Source organism: Panulirus ornatus, chromosome 56 (genome assembly GCF_036320965.1).
Source record: "Panulirus ornatus isolate Po-2019 chromosome 56, ASM3632096v1, whole genome shotgun sequence".
In the NCBI taxonomy this organism is placed as follows: domain Eukaryota; kingdom Metazoa; phylum Arthropoda; class Malacostraca; order Decapoda; family Palinuridae; genus Panulirus; species Panulirus ornatus.
In genome coordinates this window covers 30,939,693-30,961,732 of record NC_092279.1, presented here as the reverse complement: position 1 = coordinate 30,961,732, position 22,040 = coordinate 30,939,693, and the positions used below count along the sequence as shown (strand labels likewise).

The 22,040-nt window shown below is 40.8% G+C and overlaps 2 protein-coding genes across 4 annotated transcripts in view; both read right to left on the bottom strand.

The window, feature by feature from the left end:
• The window catches only part of LOC139766051 (uncharacterized), a 42,596-nt gene extending 34,561 nt beyond the window's left edge, over positions 1-8,035 (bottom strand). Inside the window, exons 1-2 of the mRNA XM_071694196.1 lie at positions 7,248-8,035; positions 6,413-6,661 (exon numbers count right to left, since the gene is read on the bottom strand). Coding sequence (XP_071550297.1) covers positions 6,413-6,661; positions 7,248-8,003 — 1,005 coding nt within the window. The 5' untranslated portion in view covers positions 8,004-8,035. The remainder of the gene's footprint in view (positions 1-6,412; positions 6,662-7,247) is intronic.
• A 7,917-nt stretch (positions 8,036-15,952) lies between these two features.
• Positions 15,953-22,040, bottom strand: part of DppIII (dipeptidyl peptidase 3) — a 46,620-nt gene continuing 40,532 nt past the window's right edge. For all 3 annotated transcript variants that reach the window (XR_011716778.1, XR_011716777.1, XR_011716776.1), the window contains exon 2: positions 15,953-16,149. The gene's annotated coding sequence lies outside the window, so the exon portion shown is untranslated. The remainder of the gene's footprint in view (positions 16,150-22,040) is intronic.

Sequence of the window (22,040 nt, the reverse complement as noted above, 5' to 3'; positions counted from 1 at the left end):
TATGTATATTTGCATGTGTGGATGTGTATGTATATATATGTGTATGTGGGTGGGTTAGGCCATTCTTTCGTCTGTTTCCTTGTGCGACCTCGCTGACGCGGGAGACAGCGACAAAGCAAGATAAATAAAATGAATAATATATATTTCATGTTTGCTTTGAAGAATGTATGTGAGAAATACTTGAAAAAGCAAATGGATTTGTATGTAGCATTTATGGATCTGGAGAAGGCATATGATAGAGTTGATAGAGATACTCTGTGGAAGGTATTAAGAATAGATGGTGTGGGAGGCAAGTTGTTAGAAGCAGTGACAAGTTTCTGTTGAGGATGTAAGGCATGTGTACTTGTAGGAAGGGAGGAAAGTGATTGGTTCTCAGTGAATGTTGGTTTCCAGCAGGGGTGCGTGATGTCTCCATGGTTGTTTAATTTGTTTATGGATGGGGTTGTTAGAAAGGTGAATGCAAGAGTTTTGGAAAGAGGGGAAAGTATGTAGTCTTGTGGATGAGAGAGCTTGGGAAGTGAGTCAGTTGTTGTTCACAGATGATACAGCGCTGGTGGCTGATTCGGGTGAGAAACTGCAGAAGCTGTTGGCTGGGTTTGGTAAAGTGTGTGAAAGAAGAAAGCTGAGAGTAAATGTGAATAAGAGCAAGGTTATTAGGTACAGAAGGGTTGAGGGACAAGTCAATTGGTAGGTAAGGTTGAATGGAGAAAAACTGGAGGAAGTGAAGTGTTTTAGATATCTGGTAGTGGATTTGGCAGCGGATGGAACCATGGAGCGGAAGTGAATCATAGGGGGGGAAGGGGGCAAAAGTTCTGGGAGCATTGACGAATGTGTGGAAGTCGAGAACATTATTTTGGAAAGCAAAAATGGGTATGTTTGAAGGAATAGTGGTTCCAACAATGATATATGGTTGCGAGGTGTGGGCTATAGAAAGCGTTGTGTGGAGGAAAGTGGATGTGCTGGAAATGAGATGTTTGAGGACAATATGTGGTGTGAGGTGGTTTGATCGAGTAAGTAATCAAAGGGTAAGAGAGATGTGTGGTGGTAAAAAGAGTGTGGTTGAGAGAGCAGAAGAGGGTGTTTTGAAATGATTTGGTCACATAGAGAGAATGAGTGAGGAAAGATTGACCAAGAGGATATATGTGTCAGAGGTGGAGGGAACGAGGAGAAGTGGGAGACCAAATTGGAGGTGGAAAGATGGAGTGAAAAAGATTTTGAGTGATCGGGGCCTGAACATGCAGGAGGGTGAAAGGCGTGCAAGGAATAGAGTGAATTGGAACGATGTGGTACACCGGGGTCGACGTGCTGTCAATGGATTGAACCAGGGGATGTGAAGCGTCTGGGATAAACCATGGAAAGTTGTGTGGGGCCTGGATGTGGAAAGGGAGCTGTGGTTTCATTGCATTATACATGACAGCTAGAGACAGTGTGAACGAATGTAGCCTTTGTTGTCTTTTCTTAGTGCTTCCTCGCGCACATGTGGGGGGAGGGGGTTGGTATTTCATTATGTGGCGGGGTGGTGATAAAATGAATAAGGGCAGACAGTATGAATTGTGTACATGTGTATATATGTATATGTCTGTGTGTGTTTATATATGTATACGTTGAGATGTATAGGTATGTATATGTGTGTTTGTGGACGTGTATCTATATACATGTGTATGTGGGTGGGTTGGGCCATTCTTTCGTCTGTTTCCTTGCGCTACCTCGCTTACGCGGGAGACAGCAACAAAGTATAATAAAAATAATAAAATATTTCATATATTATCTTTTTTTTATTATACTCAGTCGCTGTCTCCCACATTAGTGATCTAGCACAAGGAAACAAACAAAAGAATGACCCAACTCACCCACCAACATACACATGTATATACATACACGCCCACACACGCAAATATACATGCCTATACATTACAACGTATACATACATATACACGCACAGACATATACATATATACACTTGTACATATTCATACTTTCTGCCTTCATCCATTCCTGTCACCACCCCACCACACATGAAATGGCACCCCACAGCCCCTGCATGCATGCGAGATAGCACCAGAAAAAGACAACAAAGGCCACATTCATTCACACTCAGTCTCTAGCTGTCATGTGTAATGCACTGAAACCACAGCTCCCTTTTCACATCCAGGCTCCACAAAGCTTTCCATGGTTTACCCCAGACACTTCACATGCCCTGGTTCAATCCACTGACAGCAAGTCAACCTTGGTATATCACATTGTTCCAATTCACTCTATTCCTTGCACACCTTTCACCCTCCTCTATGTTCAAGCCCCGATTGCTCAAAATCTTTTTCTCTCCATCCTTCCACCTCCAATTTGGTCTCCCACTTCTCCTTGTTCCTTCTACCTCTGACACATATATCCTCTTTATTAATCTTTCCTCTCTCATACTCTCCATGTGACCAAACCATTTCAATACATCCTCTTCTGCTCTCTCAACCACACTCTTACCCTTTCATTACTTACTTGATCAAGCCACCTCACAACATATATTGTCCTCAAACATTTCATTTCCAATACATCCACCCTCCTCCGCACAACCCTATCTATAGCCCATGCCTCGCAGCCATATAACATTGTTGGAATCACTATTCCTTCAAATATACCCATTTTTGCTCTCCGAGATAACATTCTCACCTTCCACACATTCTTCAACGCTCCTAGAACCTTCGCCCCTCCCCCAACCTGTGACTCACTTCTGCTTCCATGGTTCCATCCGCTGCTAAATCCATTCCCAGATATCTAAAACACTTCAAACTTACCTCCCAATTCACTTCTCCCTCAACCTCACTAAACTTTTTTTTCATACATTCGCCACTTCCCATGTCAGCGAGGTAGCATTAAGAACAGAGGACTGAGCCTTAGAGAGAAAATGCCCACTTGGCCCCCTTCTCTGTTCCCTCTTTTGGAAAAGTAAAAACTGGAGGGGAGGATTCCCAGCCCCCTACTCCCTCCTCTTTTAGTTGCCTTCTACAACACACAAGGAATACATAGGAAGTATTCTTTCTCCCCTATCCCCAGGCCATATTCATCCACACTCAGTCTCTAGCTGTCATGTGTAATGCACTGAAATCACAGCTCCCTATCCACATCCAGGTCCCATACACCTTTCCATGGTTTACCCCAAATGTTTTACATGCCCTAGTTCAGTCCATTGACAGCATGCCAATCTCCATATCTCACATCATTCCAATGCACTCTATTCATTGCACACCTCTCACCCTCCTGTATGTTCAGGCCCGATCACTCAAAATCTTTTTCACTCCATCCTTCCACTTCCAGTTTTGTCTCCCGCTTCTCCTTGTTCCCTCCACCTCTGACACATATATCCTCTTTGTTAATCTTTCCTCACTCATTCTCCCCATATGTCTAAACCATTTCAACACATCTTCTGCTCTTTCAACTACACTCTTTTTATTCCCACACATCTCTCTTACTCTTTCATTACTTAACTGATCAATCCACCACACACTGTCCTCAAACATTTCATTTCCAATACATCCACCTTCCACCGTACAAAACAATCTATAGCCCAAGCCTCGCAACCATATAACATCGTAGGAACCACTATTCCTTCGAACATACCCATTTTTGCTCTCTGAAATAACATTCTCTCCTTCCACACATATTTCATCATTCACAGAACCTTCGCCCCATCCCCCACCCTGTGACTCACTTTCGCTTCTATGGTTCCATTCGCTGCCAAGTCCACCCCAAGCTATCTATAAAACTTCACTTCCTCCAACCTTTCTCCATTTAAAGTTACATCCCAATTAACTTGTCCCTCAACCTTGCTCTTATTCACATTTACTCTCAACTTTCTCCTTTCACACACTTTTCCAAACTCAGTCACCAACTTCTACAGTTTCTCACTTGAATCAGCCACCACCGCTGTATCATCTGCAAACAAGTGACTCACTTCCCAGTCCCTCTCATCCCCAACGGACTGCATACTCACCCCTCCCTCTAAAACCCTTGCATTTACCTCCCTAACCACCTCATCCATAAACAAATTACACAACCATGGAGACATCACACACCCCTGCCACAGATCGACCTTCATTGGGAACCAGTCACTCTCCTCTCTTCCTACTCATACACATGCCTTACATCTTTGATAAAAACTTTTCACTGCTTCTAGCAGCTTACCCCCCCACACCATATCCTCTTAAGACCTTCCGCAAAGCATCCTATCAACCCTATCATAAGTCTTCTCCAGATCCATAAATGCCATATACAAATCAATCTGTTTTCCTAAATATTTCTCACACACATTCTTCAAAGCAAATACCTCATCCCCACATCCTCTACCACTTCTGTAACTACACTGCTCCTCCCAAATCTGATGCTTTAACAAATATGTCAAATATCTTCGTATACTATAATACATAAAACACTCATACTAATGAACAAACTATAAAGGGCACTATTTTCTTTTTTCTAAGGTTCAGTCACGGATAAAAGTCCACATTAAGGATGGGCCTTAATTGAAATACAGAAAGGATTATGAAAGGAAAAAAGAAGAGACAAGAGAAGGCATTTACAAATTTTGGAGGAAGTGAAAAACCTGTCTTTTGAAATGTACCAGTCATAGTTATTGGGAAAGACATGAGAGGGTAGAAAGTTCCAAAGCTAGGTGTAAGGAGAAAACAGTTATCAAAACAGCCCACCCAAGGGTTGCCAATGGCCACACAGTAATTATGTGATGCAGCAGCTTGCCAAGTTCTGCATGGTTTATCTGGTGGAGGGGGCACACAAGCAGCCAGCTCTTAGGAGCAAAAACTGAAGTAATACCTATAGAAGAGGGAAAGTGAACCAACACTGTGGCATAGGGTAAGAGGGTGGCATAAGGGTAGCAGGGTGTTTAAAACCTAGCCTGGGAGAGTATATAAGTCAGATCGCTTTAGACTTGATTCTGCCAAGTAAGGATGTACAGCTAGAAACCCCCCTAGATGTGAGAGCAATACTCCTTACAAGAATGAATCAATCTTTTGTATAAACAGAGTAACTGTTCAAAAGAAAAGAAATTTTGATATCTAAACAGGACTCCCCATAGGGGATTTCCAAGAAAGAGTGGATGTTATGGTACTATCAAGTATGTTTATTGACTCAAGAGATGGAATTACAAAACCATCAAAGGAGAGAGGAAAGTTGTAAGGAGATTACAACAGGGAGATGGGTAGAATCTGAGTTCAAACTTGACCAGATTTTGTCTACTCCACGGAGACATTCTGTCCAAGACTGGGTTTACTGAGAAAGTTGCTCCAAGACGAGATGCAGATCGCATAAATGAAGAAGGAATAGCCCTGAAGGATGTGGAGAAATGCACTCTTGAGTTGTCAGCATATGAGTGCATTTGGTTATTTGTGGAAGAGGGGAAATTGTAGATAAAAAGGAGAAAAGTGTAGGGGAGACAACAGAACCTTGAGGGACACCACTGTTGATGGAGAAAGGTGGAAAGGCTGATCCATCAACCACTGATATAGATCAGCCAGAGAGGAAAGCCAAGAAGACCCTGATGTCAAAAGCTTTGGATATGTCAAGGGCAACTTCATGGAATTCCCCTGAATCTTTCAGGGATAATGACCATACATTAATAAGATAAGAAAGAATATCAACAGGGGATCCTGCCTTCCAGAGGCCATGCTGGTGATCAGGGGGAAGACTGTAAGATTCAAGACATTTGAGGATATGGGAGTCAAGAAGAGATTAAAAGACTTTGGAAATGGTAGATGTCAAGCAAAGGGGATGATAATAATAGTTCAAAGGTTTGGAACTGTCACCCTTCTTGGGGATGACATGCCAGAATTAAAAGGATGCTAGGCAGCTAGATGTTGCCAACTCATAAACACCTATCAAAAACATCATATGTTGTCATTATTCATGCATTATAATATCTAACACATAATTACATTGCACATCTTGCCATCATAACATTCATAAATTACTGAATAATGGTGATAAAGTAAAAAGAGGAGATATCAATAAATTACTAAATGTGCCGTGGTGGCCATCAGCTGACTGAGTCATTGTTTATGTGTGGAAGCATGACCTTACTGGCCCCTAGTGCCATTTCTTGGTTGGAAAAGAATCTGCAAGAACCACAGGATGTAAAAGCTGTTTTAGATATTTTTGGCAGTGTGAATGTCTATTATGACTTTAGTAGCAACTGGTGGCCAAAGGGTGAATGACTCTGAAGTTGATGAGCCTAAGTCCAAACAACCAACCAATCAGCCAAAAGCTCTATAAACTGAGTTAGCAAATACATAAAAATAAGAATAATTACTTATTTTATCAATCACCATCACAAAACTCTCTTTCATAAGATTTCTCTATATACTATCATATAATATTACCACACACAACTATATTTTGTAACTGCCCTTACTTCATCATTTTCTTCTGTCAATCCTTCTAGAACCTCCACAGCATGTTTATGATCCTCTACTTCTATAAGGATTCTCGCTGTGCTGAGCCGAGCTGTGTATGAAAGGGGACACACTTCAACTGGATCAAAAGTACCTGTTTCTGCCTTGTCTTCTTCAACCTCTTTATACTTTGGTAACCAAATTTGTAAAGATTTTGTTATATATTTTCTTGCTTCTTCAATATCTTGTTTCACCAAAAGAAAACTGGCCTGTTGCAAAAAACATGAATTCAATTATAAACTGAATCTATCAAAACCACAAACTGATTTACCCCAAAACCTTCTAGCCTTGCACAATCCAAGAAACAATGTTATATGAAATTCATAACAAAGCACACCATGAGTTTAGAATAATCATTACATCTGAAAAAGATACATCTTCTCTTTTTGTATAAATCATCTAAATCTAATACAAATATCACACTGATATGACAGAATCTACCCATATTTGCAGAAAAAACATTCTATGATTACTTCACAGAAAATTAAGACATATGGTATGGTAAGTGCTTTTATCAACCAAATAGCATGATCTGCATTTTACAAATCAATACTTCATTAATGATTGATACTTCATGAAAATACATGACCAAGCTAATCAGTAACTGTTTGAAAACTCAATCTTTAAAAAAAACAAGATGAATACTTACCATATGCATCATGAAAGATGCAACTGCTTAACTGAACTAAACTGTCATTCAATAAACAAATCAACTGTATCAAAAATCATAATCTCATTCTAAACATACCATTTCAAATCTGAGATGAAAAAAGTAAAGAAAATCAAAATACAAACCATAAGTTGGTATGCCTCTGGGCTACTTGGGTCTGCATCAATAGCATTTGTGATATTAGCATGGCATTGATTCTCAGCATCTTCCTCATCACATAAATCTGTCATGAACAATTCAGCTACAGAACAATATGCAGAGGAAGTTTGCCGAATAATCACTGCTATGTTATCTTCAGGCTCTGCTGATGAACTTGAAGGAAGTGGCTCATCTTTAACACCTGCAGCTTCATCCAATGATGTTTCTTTACTAGCATCAACATTACATCCATTGTGTTCAGTGACCATTTCTACCTCACCAACTGAGTTTCTGGATATGTTATTCTCTGTACATTTTGCCTCATTTTCCTTTACTGACTGTTGAAAACCTTCAATTACTGCTTTCAAAAGTTCAATACCCTTCTGATAGCATTGAAGGGACTCTTTACCCTCCAATAATTGTGCCATGGACATATATTTAGCATAACCATCATCGGGTTTTAAAGTGATGGCTCGTCCTAAGCAATGTTTGGCACCATCAAGGTTCCCAACTTCAATGCACAAACTAGATGATGTCTCCAGTGCTAAAACATTGTCTGGATCTCTTTTTAAAGCCTCTTGACAGTATATTTGAGCACAGTCATATTGAAAACTATCTATCTGCTCCTGAGCACGAATCAAGAGCTCTTTTATTGTCAAAGACTCCAAATTCAGTTTTGAGGCATTTTTTTTTCGTAATTTTGCCAACTTCTTCTTGCGGTTGTTAATTGTATTCTTCCCCATTGGTACTGAAAAAAATAATCTAAGATCATTCCCCTCCTGGTACAAAACTTACAAAATAGTAGATACCATATTGTAACTTGTAGTTATGAAATAATCTTAGAACTAGCTATAGTATACTATACCTACATATGACCTTACATAATTCATCACCACTACTTTTAATATCGGTAAAGTGCTTGAACTATTTAATAAGCACTTAAATAATGTTTATATTTCAAATCAATGCTGCGAATAAATACTCTCTTTCCTACTTCTGCCACAGAATTAATTTCTATGCTTAATTTTCAAGTAAATTTGCATAGATAAAATAAGAGTTATACGACAAAGTAAACATCAATATGAAGACATATTGCTGAAAATAACAAAAGAAACAAAAGGAGTTTTACAGTTATGTTACAAGCAAGAGGATCATTACCCAGTCAATTGATTCATTAGTTACAGAAAACAATGTCTTGGTTCAAGATAATAAAGCCATAGCAAAAATCTCACATGACTTTTTTGCATCAGTATTTATGATTGAAGGTATGAATCATGTCCCAAATCCCGTTTCATTAACCAGAGGAGAGAATATTCTTTACAAATGACAAAAAAGCTTAAGACATACTATCAGCAATAAGCAAATGATAATAAATAAAACAGTAGGTCTTGATTAGTTTTACCAAAGGACACCGAATAAGGTGGAAAATGAGGAAGTCAAGCCCTTACCCGAACTTTTCAATACATCACTTGCTACAGGAAAAATTCCAGACGAATGAAAGTTTGCCTATGTAAGAAAGGTATTCAAAAAGGGGTAAGAGGTTAGTCCCCAGAAATTACCATCCAATTAGCCTACCATCTTTAATTGGAAAACTTATCAAAACGAACATTCGAGACAAAACTGTAAACCATTTAGAGGATTACTGTATTTTCATTTGTTTATTTATTTTGCTTTGTCGCTGTCTCCCGCATTAGCGAGGTAGCGCAAGGAAACAGACGAAAGAAATGGCCCAACCCACCCCCATACACATGTATATACATACACGTCCACACAAGCAAATATAAATACCTATACATCTCAATGTACACATATATATACACACACAGACACATACATATATACCCATGCACACAATTCACACTGTCTGCCTTTATTCTAAATGTGTGTGGATGTAACCAAGAGGATTACTACTTAATAAATTATTCTCACAAGACTACCACGTAATAAATCATTCTCACAAGACTACCACTTAATAAATTATTCTCAGCATGGTTTTCAATAAAGTCACCCATCAACATGTACGATGAAAGTAAAGCAGTTGATGACATTAAACTAGATTTTCTTCTATAAGGTTCCGCAACAGAGGTTACTAAGAAAAATTAAGTCAAAAGGCATTGATGGGGTCATACTTTGGTGGCTACAATGTTGGTTAACTGGCCATAAGCACAGAGCTGTGATCAATGGTCAAGCCTCAGAATGGCTAGATTTAACAAGTGGAGTACCATAAGGACTAGTTCTCTTACTCATACATATCTATGATACTGATAATGGGCTGTATATATGTGTGTGTATATTTTTTTTTTTTTTTTTTTTTTTTTTTTATACTTTGTCGCTGTCTCCCGCGTTTGCGAGGTAGCGCAAGGAAACAGACGAAAGAAATGGCCCAACCCCCCCCCCCATACACATGTACATACACACGTCCACACACGCAAATATACATACCTACACAGCTTTCCATGGTTTACCCCAGACGCTTCACATGCCTTGATTCAATCCACTGACAGCACGTCAACCCCTGTATACCACATGACTCCAATTCACTCTATTCCTTGCCCTCCTTTCACCCTCCTGCATGTTCAGGCCCCGATCACACAAAATCTTTTTCACTCCATCTTTCCACCTCCAATTTGGTCTCCCTCTTCTCCTCGTTCCCTCCACCTCCGACACATATATCCTCTTGGTCAATCTCTCCTCACTCATTCTCTCCATGTGCCCAAACCATTTCAAAACACCCTCTTCTGCTCTCTCAACCACGCTCTTTTTATTTCCACACATCTCTCTTACCCTTACGTTACTTACTCGATCAAACCACCTCACACCACACATTGTCCTCAAACATCTCATTTCCAGCACATCCATCCTCCTGCGCACATCTCTATCCATAGCCCACGCCTCGCAACCATACAACATTGTTGGAACCACTATTCCCTCAAACATACCCATTTTCGCTTTCCGAGATAATGTTCTCGACTTCCACACATTTTTCAAGGCTCCCAAAATTTTCGCCCCCTCCCCCACCCTATGATCCACTTCCGCTTCCATGGTTCCATCCGCTGACAGATCCACTCCCAGATATCTAAAACACTTCACTTCCTCCAGTTTTTCTCCATTCAAACTCACCTCCCAATTGACTTGACCCTCACCCCTACTGTACCTAATAACCTTGCTCTTATTCACATTTACTCTCAACTTTCTTCTTCCACACACTTTACCAAACTCAGTCACCAGCTTCTGCAGTTTCTCACATGAATCAGCCACCAGCGCTGTATCATCAGCGAACAACAACTGACTCACTTCCCAAGCTCTCTCATCCCCAACAGACTTCATACTTGCCCCTCTTTCCAGGACTCTTGCATTTACCTCCCTAACAACCCCATCCATAAACAAATTAAACAACCATGGAGACATCACACACCCCTGCCGCAAACCTACATTCACTGAGAACCAATCACTTTCCTCTCTTCCTACACGTACACATGCCTTACATCCTCGATAAAAACTTTTCACTGCTTCTAACAACTTGCCTCCCACACCATATATTCTTAATACCTTCCACAGGGCATCTCTATATATATATATATATATATATATATATATATATATATATATATATATATATATATATATATATATATATATATATGGTTGTTTAATTTGTTTATGGATGGGGTTGTTAGGGAGGTAAATGCAAGAGTTTTGGAAAGAGGGGCAAGTATGAAGTTTGTTGGGGATGAGAGAGCTTGGGAAGTGAGTCAGTTGTTGTTCGCTGATGATACAGCGCTGGTGGCTGATTCATGTGAGAAACTGCAGAAGCTGGTGACTGAGTTTGGTAAAGTGTGTGGAAGAAGAAAGTTAAGAGTAAATGTGAATAAGAACAAGGTTATTAGGTACAGTAGGGTTGAGGCTCAAGTCAATTGGGAGGTGAGTTTGAATGGAGAAAAACTGGAGGAAGTGAAGTGTTTTAGATATCTGGGAGTGGATCTGGCAGCGGATGGAACCATGGAAGCGGAAGTGGATCATAGGGTGGGGGAGGGGGCGAAAATTCTGGGGGCCTTGAAGAATGTGTGGAAGTCGAGAACATTATCTCGGAAAGCAAAAATGGGTATGTTTGAAGGAATAGTGGTTCCAACAATGTTGTATGGTTGCGAGGCGTGGGCTATGGATAGAGTTGTGCGCAGGAGGATGGATGTGCTGGAAATGAGATGTTTGAGGACAATGTGTGGTGTGAGGTGGTTTGATCGAGTGAGTAACGTAAGGGTAAGAGAGATGTGTGGAAATAAAAAGAGGTAGCGCAAGGAAACAGACGAAAGAAATGGCCCAACCCCCCCCCCATACACATGTATATACATACGTCCACACACGCAAATATACATACCTACACAGCTTTCCATGGTTTACCCCAGACGCTTCACATGCCTTGATTCAATCCACTGACAGCACGTCAACCCCGGTATAACACATCGATCCAATTCACTCTATTCCTTGCCCTCCTTTCACCCTCCTGCATGTTCAGGCCCCGATCACACAAAATCTTTTTCACTACATCTTTCCACCTCCAATTTGGTCTCCCACTTCTCCTCGTTCCCTCCACCTCCGACACATATATCCTCTTGGTCAATCTTTCCTCACTCATCTCTCCATGTGCCCAAACCACTTCAAAACACCCTCTTCTGCTCTCTCAACCACGCTCTTTTTATTTCCACACATCTCTCTTACCCTTACGTTACTTAGTCGATCAAACCACCTCACACCACACATTGTCCTCAAACATCTCATTTCCAGCACATCCATCCTCCTGCACACAACTCTATCCATAGCCCACGCCTCGCAACCATACAACATTGTTGGAACCACTATTCCTTCAAACATACCCATTTTTGCTTTCCGAGATAATGTTCTCGACTTCCACACATTCTTCAAGGCTCCCAGAATTTTCGCCCCCTCTCCCACCCTATGATCCACTTCCGCTTCCATGGTTCCATCCGCTGCCAGATCCACTCCCAGATATCTAAAATATATACATATATATTTTTTTTTCATACTATTCGCCATTTCCCGCGATAGCGAGGTAGCGTTAAGAACAGAGGACTGGGCCTTTGAGGGAATGTCCTCACCTGGCCCCCTTCTCTGTTCCTTCTTTTGGAAAATTAAAAAAAAGAAAAAAAAACAAGAGGGGAGGATTTCCAGCCCCCCGCTCCCTTCCCTTTTAGTTGCCTTCTATGACACGCAGGGAATACGTGGGAAGTATTCTTGATCACTGTTTCCCACATCAGTGAGGTAGGGCCAAGAAACAGACAAAGAATGGCCCATCCAATTGGAGGTGAAAGGATGGAGTGCAAATGATTTTGAGCGACTGGGGCCTGAACATACAGGAGCGTGAAAGGCATGCAAGGAATAGAGGGAATTGAAACGAAGTGATATACCAGGGTCGACGTGCTGCCAATGGATAGAACCAGAGCATGTGAAGCATCTGGGGTAAACCAAGGAAAGTTTTGTGGGGCCTGGATTTGGAAGGGGAGCTGAGATGTCAGTGCATTACACATGAAGGCTAGAGGGGGATGCTCTTTCATGTGTGGTGGGGTGGCGATGGGAATGGAGGAAGGCAGCAAGTATGAATATACATGTGTATATATGTATAAGATTGACCAAGAGGTTATATGTGTCAGAGGTGGAGGGAACGAGGAGAAGTGGGAAACCAAATTGGAGGTGGAAAGATGGAGTGAAAAAGATTTTGAGTGATCGGGGCCTGAACATGCTGGAGGGTAAAAGGCATGCAAGGAATACAGTGAATTGGAACGATGTGGTACACTGGGGTCGACATGCTGTCAATGGATTGAACCAGGGCGTGTGAAGCGTCTGGGGTAAACCATGAAAGTTCTGTGGGGCCTGGATGTGGAAAGGGAGCTGTGGTTTCAGTGCATTATACATAACAGCTAGAGACTGAGTGTGAATGAATGTGGCCTTTGTTGTCTTTTCCTAGCGCTACCTCGCGCACATAAGGGGGGAGGGGATTGTTATTTCATGTGTGGTGGGGTGGCAATGGGAATGAATAAAGGCAGACAGTATGAATTATGTATATGAGTGTATATATGTATATGTCTGTGTGTGTATATATATATGTATAAGTTGAGGTTTATAGGTATGTATATTTGTGTGAGTGGATGTGTATGTATATACATGTGTATGTGGGTGGGTTGGGTCATTCTTTCGTCTGTTTCCTTGCGCTACCTCGCAAACGTGGGAGACAGCGACAAAACAAAATGAATAAATAAATAATAATAATAATAATAATAATAATAATAATAATAACAATAATAATAATATACATAAATGCCCATATATGCACATATACATACACATACATATAAATATCAACAAATACACATATACATACACATAAACATATACATATATAAACATATACATATATACACATGTACATAATCAAACTTGTTTGCCTTCATCAATTCCTGTTCCTTTCCCATCCCACAGGAAACAGCATCACTACCCCCTGCTTCAGCGAGGTAGTGCCAGGAAAATAGATAAAAAAGGCCACATTAGTTCACACTCAGTCTCTAGATGTCATGTGTAACACACCAAAATCACATCTCCCTATCCACAGTCTCTAGATGTCATGTGTAACACACCAAAATCACATCTCCCTATCCACATCCAGCAGCCACATGCCTTTCCATGGTTTAGCCCAAATGTTTCACATGCCCTAGTTCAATCCATTGACAGCACGTAGACCCCAGTATACCACATCATTATAATTCACTCTATTCCTTGCACACCTCTTACCCTCCTGTATGTTTGGGATCTGATTGCCCAAAACTTTTTCACTCCATCCTTCCACCTCCAATTTGGTCTCCCACTTCTTGTTCCCTTCACCTCTGACATATATATATATATATATATCCTCTTTGTCAATCTTTCCTCACTCATTCCCTCCTTATGTCCAAACCATTTCAAAACACCTTATTCTGCTCTCTCAACCACACTCTTTATTTCCACACATCTCTCCTACCCTTTCATTACTTACTTAATCAAACCACCATACACCACATAGTGTCCTCAAATTTCATTTCTAACACATCCATCCTCTTCCGTACATCCCTATCTATAGCCCATGCCTTGCAACCATATAACATTGTTGGAACTATTATTCCTTCAAACATACCCATTTATACTCTCCTAGATAACGTAGTCTCCTTCTACACACTCTTCATCGCTCCCAGAAGCTTCGCTCCCTCCTCCACCCTGTGACTCACTTCCGCTTCCACATTCCACGCGCTGCTAAGTCCACTCCCAGATATCTAAAACACTTCACTTCCTCCAGTTTTTCTCCATTCAAACTTACATCCCAATTAACGTGTCCCTCAACCCTACTGAACCTAATAACCTTGTTCTTATTCACATTTACTCTCAACTTTTTCCTTTCACACACTTTTCCAAACTCAGTCACCATCCTCTGCAGTTTCTCACCAGAATCAGCCATCAGAGTTGTATCATCAGCAAATAACAACTGACTCACTTCCCAGGCCCATTCATCCACAAGCAACAGCATACTTGACCCTCTCTCCAAAACTCGTGCATTCACCACCCTAACAACCCTGTCCATAAACAAATTAAACAACCACTGGGACATCACACACCCCTGCTGTAAACTAACATTCACTGGGAATGAATCACTCTCCTCTCTTCCTACTTGTATACATGCCTTCCATCTTTGGTAAAAACTTTTCACTGCTTCAAGCAACTTACCTCCCACACCATATACTCTTAAAACCTTCTACAAAGCTTCTCTATCAGCACTATCATATGCCTTCTCCAGATTCACAACTGCTACATACAAATCCATCTGTTTTTCTAAGTATTTCTCACACATTCTTCAATGCTTCCAGAACCTTCGCCCTCTCCCCCACCCTGTGACTCACTTGCACCCCCATGGTTCCATCCACTGCCAAATACACTCCCAGATATCTAAAACACTTCACTTCCTCAACTTTTTCTCCATTCAAACTTACCTCAACCATACTGGATCTATAAACCTTGCTCTTATTCACATCTACTCTCAGCTTTCTTCTTTCACACACTTTACCAAACTCAGTCACCAGTTTCTCACCCAAATCAGCCACCAGCACTGTATCATCAGCAAACAACAACAGACTCACTTCCAAAGCCCTCTCACTGACAGCAGACTTCATACTTGCCTCTCTCTCCACAACTCTTGCATTCACCTCCCTAACAACCCCATCCATAAACAAATTAAACAACCACAGAGACATCAAGCATCCCTTCCACAAATCGACATTCACTGAGAACCAATCATTTTCCTCTCTTCCTACTTGTACATATGCCTTACATCACCGATAAAAACATTTCACTGCTTCTAGCAACTTACCTCCCACACCATATACTCTTAAAACCTTCTACAAAGCTTCTCTATCAGCACTATCATATGCCTTCTCCAGATCCATAAATGCTACATACAAATCCATCTGTTTTTCTAAGTATTTCCCACATATATTCTTCATGGCAAACACCTGATCCACACATCTCTCTTACCCTTACGTTACTTACTCGATCAAACCACCTCACACCACACATTGTCCTCAAACATCTCATTTCCAACACATCCACACTCCTCCGCACAAATCTATCCATAGCCCATGCCTCACAACCATATAACATTGTCTGGATCTCTTTTTAAAGCCTCTTGACAGTATATTTGAGCACAGTCATACTGAAAACTATCTATCTGCTCCTGAGCACGAATCAAGAGCTCTTTTATTGTCAAAGACTCCAAATTCAGTTTTGAGGCATTTTTTTTTCGTAATTTTGCCAACTTCTTCTTGCGGTTGTTAATTGTATTCTTCCCCATTGGTACTGAAAAAAATAATCTAAGATCATTCCCCTCCTGGTACAAAACTTACAAAATAGTAGATACCATATTGTAACTTGTAGTTATGAAATAATCTTAGAACTAGCTATAGTATATTATACCTACATATGACCTTACATAATTCATCACCACTACTTTTAATATCGGTAAAGTGCTTGAACCTATTTAATAAGCACTTAAATAATGTTTATATTTCAAATCAAATGCTGCTTGCGAATAAATACTCTCTTTCCTACTTCTGCCACAGAATTAATTTCTATGCTTAATTTTCAAGTAAATTTGCATAGATAAAATAAGAGTTATACGACAAAGTAAACATCAATATGAAGACATATTGCTGAAAATAACAAAAGAAACAAAAGGAGTTTTACAGTTATGTTACAAGCAAGAGGATCATTACCCAGTCAATTGATTCATTAGTTACAGAAAACAATGTCTTGTTCAAGATAATAAAGCCATTAGCAAAAATCTCACATGACTTTTTTGCATCAGTATTGTACGATTGAAGGTATGAATCATGTCCCAAATCCGTTTCATTACCAGAGGAGAGAATATTCTTTACAAATGACAAAAAAGCTTAAGACATACTATCAGCAATAAGCAAATGTTAATAAAAAAAACGTAGGTCTTGATTAGTTTTACCAAAGGACACCGAATAAGGTTGAAAATGAGGAAGTCAAGCCCTTACCGAACTTTTCAATACATCACTTGCTACAGGAAAAATTCCAGATGAATGAAAGTTTGCCTATGTAAGAAAGGTATTCAAAAAGGGGGTGACTGTATTGTTGACTGGTTGGTAAGGCTATTTAATGTATGTATGACTCAGGGTGAGGTGCCTGAGGATTGGCGGAATGCGTGCATTCCTTTGTACAAAGGCAAAGGGGATAAGAGTGAGTCCCAAAATTTTACAGGGTATAAGTTTGTTGAGTTTTCCCTGGAAAATTTATGGGAGGGTTTGTTTGAGAGGGTGAAGGCTGTACGAGCTCGTTTGGGGGAAGAGCGTGTGGTTTCAAATGGTGAGGATGTGTGGATCGGGTTTGTTTGTTTTGAAGAATGTATGTAGAAATACTTGAAAAGCAAATGGATTTGTTTTGTGCATTTATGGATCTGGAAAGGCATAGATAGAGTTGTTTGAATGCTCTGTGGAAGGTTTTAAGAATATTGGTGTGGGAGGCAAGTTGTTAGAAGAGTGAAAAGTTTTTACGAGGATGTAAGGCATGTGTCTGTGGGAAAGAGAGGAAAGTGATGGTTCTCAGTGAATTGGGTTTGGGGCAGGGGTGGTGATGTCTCCAGGTTTTTTTAAATTTGTTTATGATGGGGTTGTTGGGGAGGTGAATGCAAGGGTTTTTGGGAAAGGGGGGGCAATATGAAGTTGTTGGGAGAGAGAGTTGGGAAGTGATCAGTTGTTTTTCGTGATGATAAGCGGGGGTGGCGGATTCATTGAGAAACTGCAAAAGGGGTGATGATTTTGGTAAAGTGTGTAAAAGGGAAAAAATTTAAGAGTAAATGTGAAAAAGAGCAAGGTTTATTAGGTACAGTAGGGTTGGGGGTCAATCAATTGGGGGGGATTTTGAATGGAGAAAAACTGGGGAAAGTAAGTGTTTTAGTATGGGGGAGTGGATTGGCAGCGGTGGAACCATGGAAGCGGAAGTGGATCATGGGGTGGGGGGGGGGGCAAAAATTCTGGGAGCCTTGAGAATGTGGGAAGTCGAGAACATTTCTGGAAAGAAAAATGGGTATGTTTGAAGGAATAGTGGTTCCAACAATGTTGTATGGTTGCGAGGCGTGGGCTATGGTAGAGTTGTGGCAGGGGATGGATGTGCTGGAAATGAGTGTTTGAGGACAATGGTGGTGTGAGGTGGTTTGATGAAAAGTAAGTAAGGGAAAGAGAGAGTGTAAAATAAAAAAGAGCGGGGTTTTGAGAGAGCGAAGAGGGTGTTTTGAAATGGTTTGGCAATGGAGAGAATGAGTGGGGAAAGATTGCCCAAGAGGATTATTTGGAGGTGGAGGGGGAAAGAGGGGAAGGGGAACCCAAAATTTGGGGGTGGAAAAAAAGGAGGAAAAAGATTTTGGTTTTATCGGGGCCTGAACTGCGGAGGGTAAAGGAGGGGAAGGGAATAGAGGAATTTACGATGTGTTACCGGGGGGGAGTGCGATGGATTGAACAAGGGGATGTGAAAGGTTTGGGTTTTTTTCCCAAAAATTTTTTTGGGCCTTGGATGAAAGCGGGAGCAGCAAAAAAAAAAAGTAAATTTTTTATTTTTTTTTTAAAAATTTAAAACATATAAATTGGAAAATTTAATTTGGGGTGAAAAAAGGGGGGGTAGGGGTTTTTTGGTTTTTTTGGGGAATTTTTTAAAAATTTTTTTAATTTTTTTTTACTTTTTTGGTTTAAAAGGGGGGAAAGAAAAAAAAAAAAAAAAAAAAAAATTTGGGCCCGAAGCGTTATTGGATTTCTGTTAATTGACAGGCGCGCGAAAAGAGAGACTTTTGGATGTTAATGTGCTGAGAGGTGCAACTGGAGGGATGTCTGATCATTATCTTGTGGAGGCTAAGGTGAAGATTTGTATGGGTTTCCAGAAAAGAAGAGTGAATGTTGGAGTGAAGAGGGTGGTGAGAGTAAGTGAGCTTGGAAAAGGACACTTGTGTGAGGAAGTACCAGGAGAGACTGAGTACAGAATGGAAAAAGGTGAGAACAATGGAAGTAAGGGGAGTGGGGGAGGAATGGGATGTATTTAGGGAATCAGTGATGGATTGCGCAAAAGATGCTTGTGGCATGAGAAGAGTGGGAGGTGGGTTGATTAGAAAGGGTAGTGAGTGGTGGGATGAAGAAGTAAGAGTATTAGTGAAAGAGAAGAGAGAGGCATTTGGACGATTTTTGCAGGGAAAAAATGAAACTGAGTGGGAGACGTATAAAAGAAAGAGACAGGAGGTCAAGAGAAAGGTGCAAGAGGTGAAAAAAAGGGCAAATGAGAGTTGGGGTGAGAGAGTATCATTAAATTTTAGGGAGAATAAAAAGATGTTCTGGAAGGAGGTAAATAAAGTGCGTAAGACAAGGGAGCAAATGGGAACTTCAGTGAAGGGCGCAAATGGGGAGGTGATAACAAGTAGTGGTGATGTGAGAAGGAGATGGAGTGAGTATTTTGAAGGTTTGTTGAATGTGTTTGATGATAGAGTGGCAGATATAGGGTGTTTTGGTCGGGGTGGTGTGCAAAGTGCGAGGGTTAGGGAAAATGATTTGGTAAACAGAGAAGAGGTAGTAAAAGCTTTGCAGAAGATGAAAGCCAGCAAGGCAGCAGGTTTGGATGGTATTGCAGTGGAATTTATTAAAAAAGGGGGTGACTGTATTGTTGACTGGTTGGTAAGGCTATTTAATGTATGTATGACTCATGGTGAGGTGCCTGAGGATTGGCGGAATGCGTGCATAATGCCATTGTACAAAGGCAAAGGGGATAAGAGTGAGTGCTCAAATTACAGAGGTATAAGTTTGTTGAGTATTCCTGGCAAATTGTATGGGAGGGTATTGATTGAGAGGGTGAAGGCATGTACAGAGCATCAGATTGGGGAAGAGCAGTGTGGTTTCAGAAGTGGTAGAGGATGTGTGGATCAGGTGTTTGCTTTGAAGAATGTATGTGAGAAATACTTAGAAAAGCAAATGGATTTGTATGTAGCATTTATGGATCTGGAGAAGGCATATGATAGAGTTGATAGAGATGCTCTGTGGAAGGTATTAAGAATATATGGTGTGGGAGGCAAGTTGTTAGAAGCAGTGAAAAGTTTTTATCGAGGATGTAAGGCATGTGTACGTGTAGGAAGAGAGGAAAGTGATTGGTTCTCAGTGAATGTAGGTTTGCGGCAGGGGTGTGTGATGTCTCCATGGTTGTTTAATTTGTTTATGGATGGGGTTGTTAGGGAGGTGAATGCAAGAGTCTTGGAAAGAGGGGCAAGGATGAAGTCTGTTGGGGATGAGAGAGCTTGGGAAGTGAGTCAGTTGTTGTTCGCTGATGATACAGCGCTGGTGGCTGATTCATGTGAGAAACTGCAGAAGCTGGTGACTGAGTTTGGTAAAGTGTGTGAAAGAAGAAAGTTAAGAGTAAATGTGAATAAGAGCAAGGTTATTAGGTACAGTAGGGTTGAGGGTCAAGTCAATTGGGAGGTGAGTTTGAATGGAGAAAAACTGGAGGAAGTGAAGTGTTTTAGATATCTGGGAGTGGATCTGGCAGCGGATGGAAACATGGAAGCGGAAGTGGATCATAGGGTGGGGGAGGGGGCGAAAATTCTGGGAGCCTTGAAGAATGTGTGGAAGTCGAGAACATTATCTCGGAAAGCAAAAATGGGTATGTTTGAAGGAATAGTGGTTCCAACAATGTTGTATGGTTGCGAGGCGTGGACTATGGATAGAGTTGTGCGCAGGAGGATGGATGTGCTGGAAATGAGATGTTTGAGGACAATGTGTGGTGTGAGGTGGTTTGATCGACTAAGTAACGTAAGGGTAAGAGAGATGTGTGGAAATAAAAAGAGCGTGGTTGAGAGAGCAGAAGAGGGTGTTTTGAAATGGTTTGGTCACATGGAGAGAATGAGTGAGGAAAGATTGACCAAGAGGATATATGTGTCGGAGGTGGAGGGAACGAGGAGAAGAGGGAGACCAAATTGGAGGTGGAAAGATGGAGTGAAAAAGATTTTGTGTGATGGGGCCTGAACATGCAGGAGGGTGAAAGGAGGGCAAGGAATAGAGTGAATTGGAGCGATGTGGTATACCGGGGTTGACGTGCTGTCAGTGGATTGAATTGGGGCATGTGAAGCGTCTGGGGTAAACCATGGAAAGCTGTGTAGGTATGTATATTTGCGTGTGTGGACGTATGTATATACATGTGTATGGGGGTGGGTTGGGCCATTTCTTTCGTCTGTTTCCTTGCGCTACCTCGCAAACGCGGGAGACAGCGGCAAAAAAAAAAAAAAAAAAAAGAAGTAAACTTGTAAAAAATCAAAAGAAACTATATAATTCTCATCTAAGCTCCCAGGCAATCACAATTCATCTAAAATTTCAATAGTACAGTCAATATAAACCAGTCACACTCATGAAAATACACTGCCAATTTAGTATCTGATGTCAACAAACAAACAAAACAGCATGATCCCAACAGGAGACCAACATAAAGTTGGCATATTTCTTCAATCAGTTTGGTATCTATGAAAACAAGCAAGATTTTGGTAAGCTCTAATCAAATGTCAAAGAATATTACCTGTTTTACATTCATTAACGTGATATCTTCTCTGAATACAAAACTCATATCAATATATCTAATTTTGTTTGAAAGCATATAATGCTCAATATTTTACTCCACAGGTATTTCTGTTGCCACAAATAACTATGTAAAGCACATTTGAAGCCACTTTTCATCACATTTCAATGCAGAATTAAACTGATAATTTAGTTCTTTTTTTTTTTTTTTTTTTATACTTTGTCGCTGTCTCCCGCGTTTGCGAGGTAGCGCAAGGAAACAGACGAAAGAAATGGCCCAACCCCCCCCCATACACATGTACATACACACGTCCACACACGCAAATATACATACCTACACAGCTTTCCATGGTTTACCCCGGACGCTTCACATGCCTTGATTCAATCCACTGACAGCACGTCAACCCCTGTATACCACATCGCTCCAATTCACTCTATTCCTTGCCCTCCTTTCACCCTCCTGCATGTTCAGGCCCCGATCACACAAAATCCTTTTCACTCCATCTTTCCACCTCCAATTTGGTCTCCCTCTTCTCCTCGTTCCCTCCACCTCCGACACATATATCCTCTTGGTCAATCTTTCCTCACTCATTCTCTCCATGTGCCCAAACCATTTCAAAACACCCTCTTCTG